The sequence below is a fragment of the Entelurus aequoreus genome, linkage group LG07 (assembly GCF_033978785.1).
Source record: "Entelurus aequoreus isolate RoL-2023_Sb linkage group LG07, RoL_Eaeq_v1.1, whole genome shotgun sequence".
In the NCBI taxonomy this organism is placed as follows: Eukaryota; Metazoa; Chordata; class Actinopteri; order Syngnathiformes; family Syngnathidae; genus Entelurus; species Entelurus aequoreus.
Window position 1 is genome coordinate 80,462,646 of NC_084737.1, and position 14,457 is coordinate 80,477,102.

General features: G+C 33.4%; 1 protein-coding gene across 3 annotated transcripts in view; it reads left to right on the forward strand.

The window, feature by feature from the left end:
- Positions 1 to 14,457, forward strand: part of LOC133654313 (laminin subunit beta-2-like) — a 134,725-nt gene that overhangs the window by 47,358 nt on the left and 72,910 nt on the right. For all 3 annotated transcript variants that reach the window (XM_062054609.1, XM_062054611.1, XM_062054610.1), the window contains 5 exons: positions 3,405 to 3,574; positions 5,624 to 5,759; positions 10,435 to 10,508; positions 10,600 to 10,788; positions 11,791 to 11,854. In XM_062054609.1, coding sequence (XP_061910593.1) covers positions 3,405 to 3,574; positions 5,624 to 5,759; positions 10,435 to 10,508; positions 10,600 to 10,788; positions 11,791 to 11,854 — 633 coding nt within the window. The remainder of the gene's footprint in view (positions 1 to 3,404; positions 3,575 to 5,623; positions 5,760 to 10,434; positions 10,509 to 10,599; positions 10,789 to 11,790; positions 11,855 to 14,457) is intronic.

A 14,457-nucleotide genomic window follows, 5' to 3' on the forward strand; every position in this document is an offset into this window, starting at 1 on the left:
AAACATGTCATCAAAATTCTAAAATCAATCTTAATCAGGAAAAATTACTAATGATGTTCCATGAATTATTTTTTTAAGTTTTTCAAAAAGATTCAAATTAGCTAGATTTTCTCTTCTTTTTTTCGGTTGAATTTTGAATTTTAAAGAGTCGAAATTGAAGATAAACTATGTTTCAAAATTTAATTGTCTTTTTTTTTCGTGTTTTCTCCTCTTTTAAACCGTTCAATTAAGTGTAAATATCAATAATTATTAATAATAACATAGAGTTAAAGGTGAATTGAGCAAATTTCTGGCAATATATTGAAGTGTGTATCAAACTGGTAGCCCTTCGCATTAATCACTACCCAAGAAGTAGCTCTTGCTTTCAAAAAGGTTGGTGACCCCTGTTTTAATGTGACAAAGCACGGAACACATGTCTGCTTTAAATAGACGCTGAATCTCACCGCTTGTCAACCGTGACCTCCGTCAAGGAGCTCATGTTTCCATGTTTCTTTTTAGCAATGTTAAATATTATTAGCTTTCACAGCAGAGATTCCCACTGTGCCAACTTAGACCTTGTCATTGAGCTAATTGGGCCCAATTTGTACAGTTTTCAAAACAAGTTTTATTTACATTAAATATATATATATATATATATATATATATATATATATATATATATATATATATATATATATATATATATATATATATATATATATATATATATATATATATATATATATATATATATATATATATATTGTGTATATATGCATGTGTATGTGGTCAAAAGTTTACATACACTTATAAAGAACATAGTGTCATGGCTGTCTTGAGTTTCCAATAATTTCTACAAACCCCGTTTCCATATGAGTTGGGAAATTGTGTTAGATGTAAATATAAACGGAATACAATGATTTGCAAATCCTTTTCAAGCCATATTCAGTTGAATGCACTACAAAGACAACATATTTGATGTTCAAACTCATGAACTTTGTTTTTTTTTGCAAATAATAATTAACTTAGAATTTAATGGCAGCAACACATTGCAAAAATGTTGTCACAGGGGCATTTTTTACCACTGTGTTACATGGCCTTTCCTTTGAACAACACTCAGTAAAGGTTTGGGAACTGAGGAGACACATTTTTGAAGCTTCTCAGGTGGAATTCTTTCCCATTCTTGCTTGATGTACAGCTTAAGTTGTTCAACAGTCCGGGGGTCTCCCTTGTGCTATTTTAGGTGCCACACATTTTCAATGGGAGACAGGTCTGGACTACAGGCAGGCCAGTCTAGTACCCGCACTCTTTTACTATGAAGCCACGTTGATGTAACACGTGGCTTGGCATTGTCTTGCTGAAATAAGCAGGGGCGTCCGTGGTAACGTTGCTTGGATGGCAACATATGTTGCTCCAAAACCTGTATGTACCTTTCAGCATTAATGGCGCCTTCACAGATGTGTAAGTTACCCATGTCTTGGGCACTAATACACCCCCATACCATCACACATGCTGGCTTTTACACTTTGCGCCTATAACAATCCGGGTGGTTCTTTTCCTCTTTGGTCCGGAGGACACGACGTCCACAGTTTCCAAAAACAATTTGAAATGTGGACTCGTCAGACCACAGAACACTTTTCCACTTTGTATCAGTCCATCTTAGATGAGCTCGGGCCCAGCGAAGCCGACAGCGTTTCTGGGTGTTGTTGATAAATGACCTTCCCTTTGCAAAGTAGAGTTTTAACTTGCACTTACAGATGTAGCTACAACTGTAGTTACTGACAGTGGTTTTCTGAAGTGTTCCTGAGCTCATGTGGTGATATCCTTTACACACTGATGTCGCTTTTTAATGCTGAGGGATCAAAGTTCCGTAATATCATCGCTTACGTGCAGTGATTTCTCCAGATTGATGATACTACAAACCGTAGATGGTAAAATCCCTAAATTCCTTGCAATAGCTGGTTGAGAAATGTTGTTCTTAAACTGTTCAACAATTTACTCACGCATTTGTTGACAAAGTGGTGACCCTCGCCGCATCCTTGTTTGTGAATGACTGAGCATTTCATGGAATCTACTTTTATACCCCAATCATGGCACCCACCTGTTCCCAATTTGCCTGTTCACCTGTGGGATGTTCCAAATAAGTGTTTGATGAGCATTCCTCAACTTTCTCAGTCTTTTTTTGCCACCTTTCCCAACTTCTTTGAAACATGTTACAGGCATCAAATTCCAAATGAGCTAGTATTTGCAAAAAATAACAAAGATGTCCAGTTCGAACGTTAAATATCTAGTCTTTGCAGTCTATTCAATTGAATATAGATTGAAAATGATTTGCAAATCATTGTATTCTGTTTTTATTTACCATTTACACAACGTGCCAACTTTACTAGTTTTGGGTTTTGTAATATATATATATATATATATATATATATATATATATATATATATATATATATATATATATATATATATATATATATATATATATACTACCGTTCAAAAGTTTGGGGTCACATTGAAATGTCCTTATTTTTGAAGGAAAAGCACTGTACTTTTCAATGAAGATAACTTTAAACTAGTCTTAACTTTAAAGAAATACACTCTATACATTGCTAATGTGGTAAATGACTATTCTAGCTGCAAATGTCTGCTTTTTGGTGCAATATCTACATAGGTGTATAGAGGCCCATTTCCAGCCACTATCACTCCAGTGTTCTAATGGTACAATGTGTTTGCTCATTGGCTCAGAAGGCTAATTGATGATTAGAAAACCCTTGCGCAATCATGTTCACACATCTGAAAACAGTTTAGCTCGTTACAGAAGCTACAAAACTGACCTTCCTTTGAGCAGATTGAGTTTCTGGAGCATCACATTTGTGGGCTCAATTAAACGCTCAAAATGGCCAGAAAAAGAGAACTTTCATCTGAAACTCGACAGTCTATTCTTGTTCTTAGAAATGAAGGCTATTCCACAAAATTGTTTATATATATATATATATATATATATATATATATATATATATATATATATATATATATATATATATATATATATATATATATATATATTTTCACTGGTGTGTGAATGACAGAAAGAAAAGCTCTGGAGAGAACTTATAGGACTTTGTACTTTGTCATAAAATACCAATTTTAGCTTATTTCCAAATGTTATTTTCGTGACCTCTAATTATTAGTAATTCATCCGTCAGTATACAAGAATCAAAAACGGATTATTTTCTTTTCTCACAGTGTTTGGTGTTTATTTTTTTTCCTTCTTTAACTGGAAAGAATGTTTCTTATAAAGGTGTATTGTGTCGCTATCTGCTAATCAAGTTCTGCACCGCTGCTTCCTGTTCACTCTGATTCATTTCCTGCCTCTCCCACGTCTCTCTCTCTCTCTCTCTCTCTCGCTCGTCCACCTCCAGTCTTGGCAGCGGCCGGCGGCCAGGAGCCTGACCACAGCCACGGCTGTAACCACGGCAGCTGTTACCCGGCAACGGGGGACCTGCTGGTGGGACGAGAGAAGAACCTGAAGGCCTCGTCCACGTGCGGCATGAGGAGGAAGGAGCCCTACTGCATCGTCAGTCACCTGCAGGTCAGCTCAGGAGCATTCTGCCGCGCCACTGAGAGACACGTTTAACGTTTATTAATACAAGTAAATCAGAAATGTGTTGATTATGTGACTTAAATGATCAGTTGTTCATGAATTAATTAAAATATGAAATATCATCTAATTTACATTCCTATTTTTTTTTACAACAAATATATTTATTTCATTGTCAATTTATAAACCTGATGACCCTTTTAATTATTTAATGACTTTTTTAAATTAATTTTTTGTATTTTTTATGTCATGATCTTTTAAATTACAAAATTATGTTTGTATTTTTTGTATTGATGTTATGATATTTGAGCTATTTAATGGAGTATATAATTATTTAATGGCATTTTTGTGGATTTTTTTTTTTTTTTTGACATTTTAAATGACTAATATTTGTATTTTTATGATATGTGTTTCTATTCAATTATATTTGGACTATTTTATGGAGCATTTTATTATTTGATATTTTATACATTTTATAGCACTTTTAATTATTTTGTGAATTTTATAGTAATTTTATTTAGGCCTTTTTTTATTTAGTGGTATTTGCATGTCATGGCATGTTTTAACAATATTTAACATTGTTAAAATGTCTTATATGACATTTGTATTTATTCTACGGAATTAAAAAAAATAGGCATGTTCATTTTATAGTTTTATAACGTGTTTTTTTTAGCCATCCATGAAGCGGTGGGTGGGGTCAGTGATCTGATTGGTTAAAACTGCAGTCAAAAAGGTTATAAAGTATATCAATTTGTCATGCAATAAATATATAATAAGTTCTGAAGAATATAATTAAGTTTATTATATCACTATTTAATTAATGCATGTAAATGTTTCCTTTTTTTGTGAAAAACGTAATCCATTATTTTGCATTTTAATTAAATAATTCATATTGTATCATCTTCATCATCAACTACAACTACATTAATAAAAAATATGTTACATAAATTAAAAATTGTAATAATAATACAAAAAAACAACAACAACAAATCACAATTTAATCAATTTGTGGAAATGTTTTCTCTTTTTGTGGAAAAATTTAATTATTATTATTATTTTGCATTTTTATTAAATAATTCATATTTGTATCATCATCTAGGCTTAAAAAACGACATTCATAAAAGATAAGTAAAATACTTTTAAAATATAAAATAAAATTACTGTTTTTACTAAAAAACAAAACAATGAAATATCACAATTTAATCAATTTGTGGAAATATTTTTATCATTTTGTGGAAAAATATAATCCTTTATTTTGCATTTTAATTAAATAATTCATATTTTTATCATCATTGGCTTATAAACTACATTCATAAAAAATTAGTAAAATTTCAAAAATTACAATAATAATTTTTTTTTTTTTTTTTTTTTACTAAAAAACAAAAAAATTAAATGTCAAAATGTAATCAATTCGTGGAAATGTTTTTACTTTTTTGTGGAGAAATGTAACCCATTATTTTGCATTTTAATTCAATAATTCATATTTTTATCATCAACCTAATTGGCTTAAAAAAACTACATAAAAAAAAGTACAATAAATTAAAAATAATTATAAAATAGAATTACTTTTTTTTTTACTAAAAAACAAAAAAAAATAAAATGTCACAATTTCATCAATTCGTGAAAATGTTTGTATTTTTTTGTGGAAAAATGTAACCCGTTATTTTGTATTTTAATTAAATAATTCATATTTTATCATCAATTGGCTTAAAAACTATGTTCATACAAAATACGTAAAATTAATTAATAATAATAGTAATTATAATAAATTATAATTACTTTGTTTTACTAAAGAACAAAAAAAAACGCAACCTTCATAGTCTAAAGACACTTTCTTTTTTTGTCATTATTTTCATTCTCAGCCTTGACAAGGTTTTTTTTTCATACTCGAAAATGTTCGCTCACTTTCATCATTGGTATTCATAGCAGCTGGAAGAATTTTCTTACTGGACATGTTGCCACATTTCGCTTTTCTGGCCTCCTCGTTGACCCTAAGAGTGTGCGACCTCTGACCTCTGTGGCCTTGTCCCGCTGACACAGGATGAGAAGAAGTGTTTCGACTGTGACTCCAGGCGGCCTTACGACCCCGTCTACAACACCATCAATCACCGCATGGAGAACGTGATCACCACCTTCAAACCTCACCGCAAGAAGTCGTGGTGGCAGTCGGAGAACGGTGAGAAGGGCTTAGAATAGAATAGAATAGAAAGTACTTTATTGATCCCTGGGGGAAATTCAGCACCACAGTTCGCTCACAATAAACAATAAATATTAAGGTATTTTTTACATGTGAATAACATAAATACAGTCTATTATACAGTATTATTCACATGTGAATAATATAAATACAGTCTATTATACAGCATTATTCACATGTGAATAACATAAATACAGTCTATTATACAGCATTATTCACATGTGAATAATACAAATACAGTCTATTATTATACAGCATTATTCACATGTAAATAATACAAATACAGTCTATTATTATACATCATTATTCACATGTGAATAACATTAATACAGTTTATTATACATCATTATTCACATGTGAATAACATAAATACAGTTTATTATACAGCATTATTCACATGTGAATAACATAAATACAGTCTATTATACAGTATTATTCACATGTGAATAATATAAATACAGTCTATTATATAGCTTTACTCACTTGTGATTAATATAAGTACAGTCTATTATACAGCATTATTCACACATGAATACCGGCAACATAAATACTGTCTATTATACAGCATTATTCACATGTGAATAACATAAATACAGTCTATTGTACAGCATTATTCACATGTGAATAACATAAATACAGTATTATACAGCATTATTCACATGTGTATAACATAAATACAGTCTATTATACAGCATTATTCACATGTGAATAACATAAATACAGTTTATTATACAGCATTATTCACTTGTGATTAATATAAATACAGTCTATTATACTGCATTATTCACATGTGAATAACATAAATACAATCTATTATACAGCATTACTCACATGTGAATAATATAAATACAGTTTATTATACAGCTTTATTCACATGTGAATAATATAAATACAGTCTATTATACAGCATTATTCACATGTGAATAATATACATACAGTCTATTATACAGCATTATTCACATGTGAATAACATAAATACAGTCTATTATACAGCATTATTCACATGTGAATAACATAAATACAGTATTATACAGCATTATTCACATGTGAATAACATAAATACAGTCTATTATACAGCTTTATTCACATGTGAATAATATAAATACAGTCTATTATACAGCATTATTCACATGTGAATAACATAAATACAGTCTATTATACAGCATTATTCACTTGTGATTAATATAAGTACAGTCTATTATACAGAATTATTCACACGTGAATACCGGTAACATAAATACGGTCTATTATACAGCATTATTCACATGTGAATAACATAAATACAGTCTATTATACAGCATTATTCACATGTGAATAACATAAATACAGTCTATTATACAGCATTATTCACATGTGAAAAATATAAATACGGTCTATTATACAGCATTATTCACATGTGAATAACATAAATACAGTCTATGATACAGCATTATTCACATGTGAATAATATAAATACAGTCTATTATACAGCTTTATTCACATGTGAATAATATAAATACAGTCTATTATACAGCATTATTCACATGTGAATAACATAAATACAGTCTATTATACAGCATTATTCACATGTGAATAACATAAATACAGTCTATTATACAGCAGTATCCACATGTGAATAATATGAATACAGTCTATTATTATTATACATTTAAGTACAGTCAAAAAGGAACATATGCATTATACAGTCTGATGGCTGTCGGAACTTGAAGGCCATCTTTGTGTTGTCTTCGCCTCAGTAATACAGCACTGGACTGAAGAAGACCGATTGTAGATATTTTTAGTCCCACGTTGAAATCATTGACTGGAAAGGTCACGGGCTGTGTTAGCATGAATACATGCAGGAATTTTAGACATTTTCCATTCAAATATGTACTGATTTACTTCCGTCCCCTTTCTGTCATTTTCCTTCCTCAGCACAGTTGATTATTCTAGTTTCGTGATGTGGGTTTACAGTTGATTTAATGAAGTGAACCAAGGAGAAACATTCATTTATCATTTATATATTGGAATAAATCCATAATTAGGACTTACAGGGACATTATGGTATTGATATGACCCTAAAATACCAGCTTGTAATGATATGACAGCATTGTTGTTAACGTCATTTTTAGCGATGGATTAGTTTCAAAGGTAAACCGCAGCTTTTAACGCACATAACCGACATCTACAGAACTTAAACTTATATGGCATCTTTTTAAGTCGTCCAACTTTACTGAGTATTCCATCTCATTATACATTATTAGCTGTTGAAAAAGCCATATTGGGCCAAAAATACTAAACTAATATGTCTGGAGCCGCAAAAATTAAAAGTCTTATATAAGTGTTATAATGAAGGCAACACATGATGTAAGTGTCTATATTAGCCTACTATCAAATTGACTATGTGTCGCAGGCTGATGCAAATCTTCGTTGACAGAAATGTTTATGTCATATTCATTCTACACATTTGTACAGTATTGGAAAACATTAATAAAACAGAGGGTGAAATAAGTCCTGGTAATGACAGAATGGCCAAAGGTAAAGATGTGTCTATCCAAGTTAAAGGAAATGACAGGCTGTCTTCTTCTCATGGATTTATGACAATCTTTGCAAGCTGGGTAATTTTTGCTGTGGTCTGGAACAACATGGCACACAAACAATCATCAGAAATGCAGCCATTATTGATAAATATAATATGTTGTGAGACATACAAATATGGATTTAATACACAGAGGACATAAGTAAAATAAGTTAAATGAGCTTAACTATACCTACAAACGAGGGATAATAATGCAATATGTACATACAGCTAGCCTAAATAGCATGTTAGCATCGATTATTATTTGGTCATGCACTGACAAAATATGCCTGACTAGCACTCCACATAAGTCAATAACATCAACAAAGCTTACTTTAGCGCATTAACCCACCGCATGAAAAGTTTGGTGGACAAAGAAGGAGTGGCAGCGTCGGAGAAAGTTGCACACGTAAACCAACTACGGTGAGTCTCGTCACGGCTGCTGCTAATAAGGGCGACAGGTGATTAGATAACACGCCCCAGCTGGGCGATCTACTCACCTGCCGCTGTCTTCGAGGCCGCATTAAGTTTTTTTTTTTATTTAGACAAAAACATGTTTGGAAAGTATGATCATATACTGTAATATTTGTTGCAATATTGGATACTATTAAAGTTTAAAAGGCATGCAATTTCAAGCAGTACATATATTTTTTCTGTCAAAATGAAAAATATCAATTACATATTTTTACTATTTTTTTTACTTGTTAGAGTCAGCTATTTGTGGTTCTAGTGTTGTTGTTGTTGTTGTTGTTGTTTTTAAATGCACTGTAGCACTTTGAGGTTGTTTGTTCAATGTAAAGTGCTTTTACAAATAAAATATATTATTATTATTATTATTATAAGTACTTTATTGACACATATCATTTCCAGGTGTTTGCGGGCCAGATAAAATGTTGCCGCGGGCCAGATCTGGCCCCCGGGCCTTGACTTTGACACCACTGTGCTGGCAGGAAATGGGTTGTCAAGCTAGAATTGTCTTTATTACACACACAGATTTATATTCACTAGAGATGTCCGATAATATCGGCAGGCCGATGCGTTAAAATGTAATATCGGAAATTATCGGTATCGTTTTTTTTATTATCGGTATCGTTTTTTTTTTTTTGTTTTGTTTTGTTTTTTTTAATTAAATCAACATAAAAAACACAAGATACACTTACAATTAGTGCACCAACCCAAAAAACCTCCCTCCCCCATTTACACTCATTCACACAAAAGGGTTGTTTCTTTCTGTTATTAATATTCTGCTTCCTACATTATATATCAATATATATCAATACAGTCTGCAAGGGATACAGTCCGTAAGCACACATGATTGTGCGTGCTGCTGCTCCACTAATAGTACTAACCTTTAACAGTTAATTTTACTCATTTTCATTCATTACTAGTTTCTATGTAACTGTTTTTATATTGTTTTACTTTCTTTTTTATCCAAGAAAATGTTTTTAATTTATTTATCTTATTTTACTAATTTTGTTAAAAAAGTACCTTATCTTCACCATACCTGGTTGTCCAAATTAGGCATAATAATGTGTTAATTCCACGACTGCATATATCGGTTGATATCGGTATGGGTTGATATCGGTATCGGTAATTAAAAAGTTGGACAATATCGGATATCGGCAAAAAGCCATTATCGGACATCCCTAATATTCACCCATTTTGCATTACATTTATTTTGATGTTTAGTGACTTTCTGCCACAAACAGTCCAAGTAAAATTCTTAAACGTAGCAAAGTTAAAATCTTTTTAGCTTTCTGCCACTCTAATTACATGGTGCCAAGACATGTTTATTACTACATTATTATATGACTCGATTATATCTTATTTATTATTATTGTGTGACGACTCTTTACTCTTCACCATGAATTGATTAACGTGGACCCCGACTTAAACAAGTTGAAAAACGTATTGGGGTGTTACCATTTAGTGGTCAATTGTACGGAATATGTACTGTACTGTGCAATCTACTAATAAAAGTTTCAATCAATCAAAACTCTTACACAGAGTCATCTGTGAACATTTCCAGTTATTAATATCAGCCAGAAAATGGGTTAAAAGTGTCAATAATGGTATCGTTCTCCTTTTGTGTCACAGGGAAGTCAAATGTGTATCTCCAGCTGGACCTGGAGGCAGAGTTTCACTTCACTCACCTCATTATGACATTCAAGGTAGCTTCAAAACGGCTAAACTTTGTTCAACAGCGTCAATAAATTGCCAAAAAAAAAAATATATATATATATTATTTTTTTTTTTCTGCAGACATTCCGTCCGGCAGCCATGTTGATCGAGCGGTCGGCCGACTTTGGGCGCAACTGGCAGATCTACCGCTACTTTTCCCACGACTGCGCCGCCAACTTTCCCGGCGTATCCCAGGGTCCTTTGCACAGCATCAACGACGTCATCTGTGAGACGCGTTACTCCGACATCGAGCCGTCCACGGAGGGAGAGGTCAGTGCTGGAGATAATGGGCCCCGTTCAGCAATACGTTTCTAACTTTTCCACTTATCTTTCTTCCTAAGTGATTCCCAAAGAGGAGTCCATTCAAATTCATGACGTGTTCTTAAACGGCCAAATTGTTCCCACCTGCTGTTCTTAAGTTGCTGAATGCCAAATGGTTAGCGCGTGCGTGTCTATCATAATTTGCGTATAAACACGCCCTTATTTCCCTAATATGCATTTGTAAACACCCTTAATTATGTCATTTGCATAGGTAAACGCCCTTAATTCCCCATATAAGGGCACAATTCCGGCGGAAAAGCCGAACATCGAACACACGGAAAAAACACAAACAGATTACAGAAGAGAAATTTCTATTATCCCGCGGGGGGGGGGAATACATAATGTCAAAAACGTAAGTTTAAGAAAGGGGGGACTGCTGAGGTAGCCCAAAGCGTTCAAATAAATATTCGTCAATTCGGGCAAATAGGTCTGCATGGTTGTGAAATATGCGCTCCCTCTCCAGGGCACGATCTATCTATGTATATATATATATATATATATATATATATATATATATATATATATATATATATATATATATATATATATTTTTATATATATATATATATATATATATATATATATATATATATATATATATATATATATATATATATATATATATATATATATATATATATATATATGTGTGTATATATATATATATATATATATATATATATATATATATATATATATTATATGAATGTAACATTAGACAATAAAAGTAAGGGAACTTGTCACACTTAAGAACAAATAGCTCTGGAGCACTCGTAGATTTTGTTCTTACCTACGAACAAATCCCAGCTAAGAAAACATTGGTGAATACAAAAATCTCCTTAAAAACTTCGTAAGTGGGCAAAATGTGTTCTTAAGAACGGTTGCTGAATGGGGCCCATTGCCTTTTGTACTTTACCTGATTATTTACATGTTTGTCCATGTTTACTGTAGGTCATCTACAGAGTGTTGGAGCCGGCGATCAGGATTGAGGATCCATACAGTCCTAACATCCAGAGTAGGTCCTCATCCATACGTCTATCTGGACTATTATACCAAACCCAAAACCAGTGAAGTTGGCACGTTGTGTAAATGGTAAATAAAACCAGAATACAATGATTTGCAAATCCTTTTCAACTTATATTCAATTGAATAGACTGCATAGACAAGATACTTAATGTTCGTTTTTTTGCAAATAATCATTAACTTAGAATTTAATGGCAGCAACACATTGCAAAAAAGTTGGCAAAGGGGCATGTTCACCACTGTGTTACATGGCCTTTCCTTTTAACAACACTCAGTAAAGGTTTGGGAACTGAGGAGACACATTTTTGAAGCTTCTCAGGTGGAATTCTTTCCCATTCTTGCTTGATGTACAGCTTAAGTTGTTCAACAGTCCGGGGGTCTCCCTTCTGCTATTGCAGGCTTCATAATGCGCCACACATTTTCAATGTCTGGACTACAGGCAGGCCAGTCTAGTACCCGCACTCTTTTACTATGAAGCCACGCTGTTGTAACACGCATCGTCTTGCTGAAATAAGCAGGGGCGTCCACGATAACGTTGCTTGGATGGCAACATATGTTGCTCCAAAACCTGTATGTACCTTTCAGCATTAATGGCGCCTTCACAGATGTGTAAGTTATCCATGTCTTGGGCACTAATACACCCCCATACCATCACACATGCTGGCTTTTACACTTTGTGCCTAGAACAATCCGGATGATTCTTTTCCTCTTTGGTCCGGAGGACACGACGTCCACAGTTTCCAAAAACAATTTGAAATGTGGACTCGTCAGACCACAGAACACTTTTCCACTTTGTATCAGTCCATCTTAGATGAGCTCAGGCCCAGCGAAGCTGGCGGCGTTTCTGGGTGTTGTTGATAAATGGCTTTCGCTTTGCATAGTAGAGTTTTAACTTGCACTTACAGATGTAGCGACGAACTGTAGTTACTGACAGTGGTTTTCTGAAGTGTTCCCGAGCCCATGTGGAGATATCCTTTACACACTGATGTCGCTTTTTGATGCAGTATTGCCTGAGGGATGGAAGGTCCTTAATATCATCGCTTACATGCAGTGATTTCTCCAGATTCTCTGAACCTTTTGATGATATTGCAGAGCGTAGATGGTGAAATCCCTAAACTCCTTGCAATAGCTGGTTGAGAAATGTTGTTCTTAAACAAATTGCTCACGCATTTGTTGACAAAGTGGTGACCCTCGCCCCGTCCTTGTTTGTGAATGACTGAGCATTTCATGGAATCTACTTTTATACCCAATCATGGCACCCACCTGTTCCCAATGAGCCTGTTCACCTGTGGGATGTTCCAAACAAGTGTTTGATGAGCATTCCTCAACTTTCTCAGTCTTTTTTGCCACTCGTGCCAGCTTTTTTTGAAACATGTCGCAGGCATCCAATTCCAAATGAGCTAATATTTGCAAAAAATAACAAAATTTACTAGGGATGTCTGATAATATCGGCCTGCCGATATTATCGGCCGATAAATGCGTTAAAATGTAATATCGGAAATTATCGTTATCGTTTTTTTTATTATGTGTATCGTTTTTTTTGTTTTTTTTGTTTTTTGTTTTTTTTAAATCAACATAAAAAACACAAGATACACTTACAATTAGTGCACCAACCCAAAAAACCTCCCTCCCCCCATTTACACTCATTCACACAAAAGGGTTGTTTCTTTCTGTTATTAATATTCTGCTTCCTACTTTATATATCAATATATATCAATACAGTCTGCAAGGGATACAGTCCGTAAGCACACATGATTGTGCGTGCTGCTGGTCCACTAATAGTACTAACCTTTAACAGTTAATTTTACTCATTTTCATTAATTACTAGTTTCTATGTAACTGTTTTTATATTGTTTTACTTTCTTTTTTATTCAAGAAAATGTTTTTAATTTAGTTATCTTATTTTTATTTTATTTTTTAAAAGTACCTTATCTTCACCATACCTGGTTGTCCAAATTAGGCATAATAATGTGTTAATTCCAAGACTGCATATATCGGTTGATATCGGTATCGGTTGATATCGGTATCGGTAATTAAAGAGTTGGACAATATCGGAATATCGGATATCGGCAAAAAGCCATTATCGGACATCCCTAAAATTTACCAGTTCGAACTTTAAGTATCTTGTCTTTGCAGTCTATTCAATTGAATATAAGTTGAAAAGGACTTGCAAATCATTGTATTTTGTTTTTATTTACCATTTACACGACGTGACAACTTCACTGCTTTTGGGAGTTTTGTAAAACCTCAATAGAAAGACACACACACACACACACACACACACACACACACACACACACACACACACACACACGCACACACACACACACACACACACACACACACAACTGTGCACAGATGGCAATAGCAGCTGTTTGTCTCCCACAAAGATGTGTTGTTCTTGGACACTCGCTCGACAACATGACACTCACATCCTGTGCGTGAGCTGTCTCCTTGTCCGATATCTCGCTACAATTGACCCGAGTGGTGACCCCTCGACCTCTAGCCGTAGCTGTAATACTAACATAACAGAGTGTGTGTCTATTGTGCACATATATTCAATATTATCCACCTGTCCAATGGAATAGATCAGGG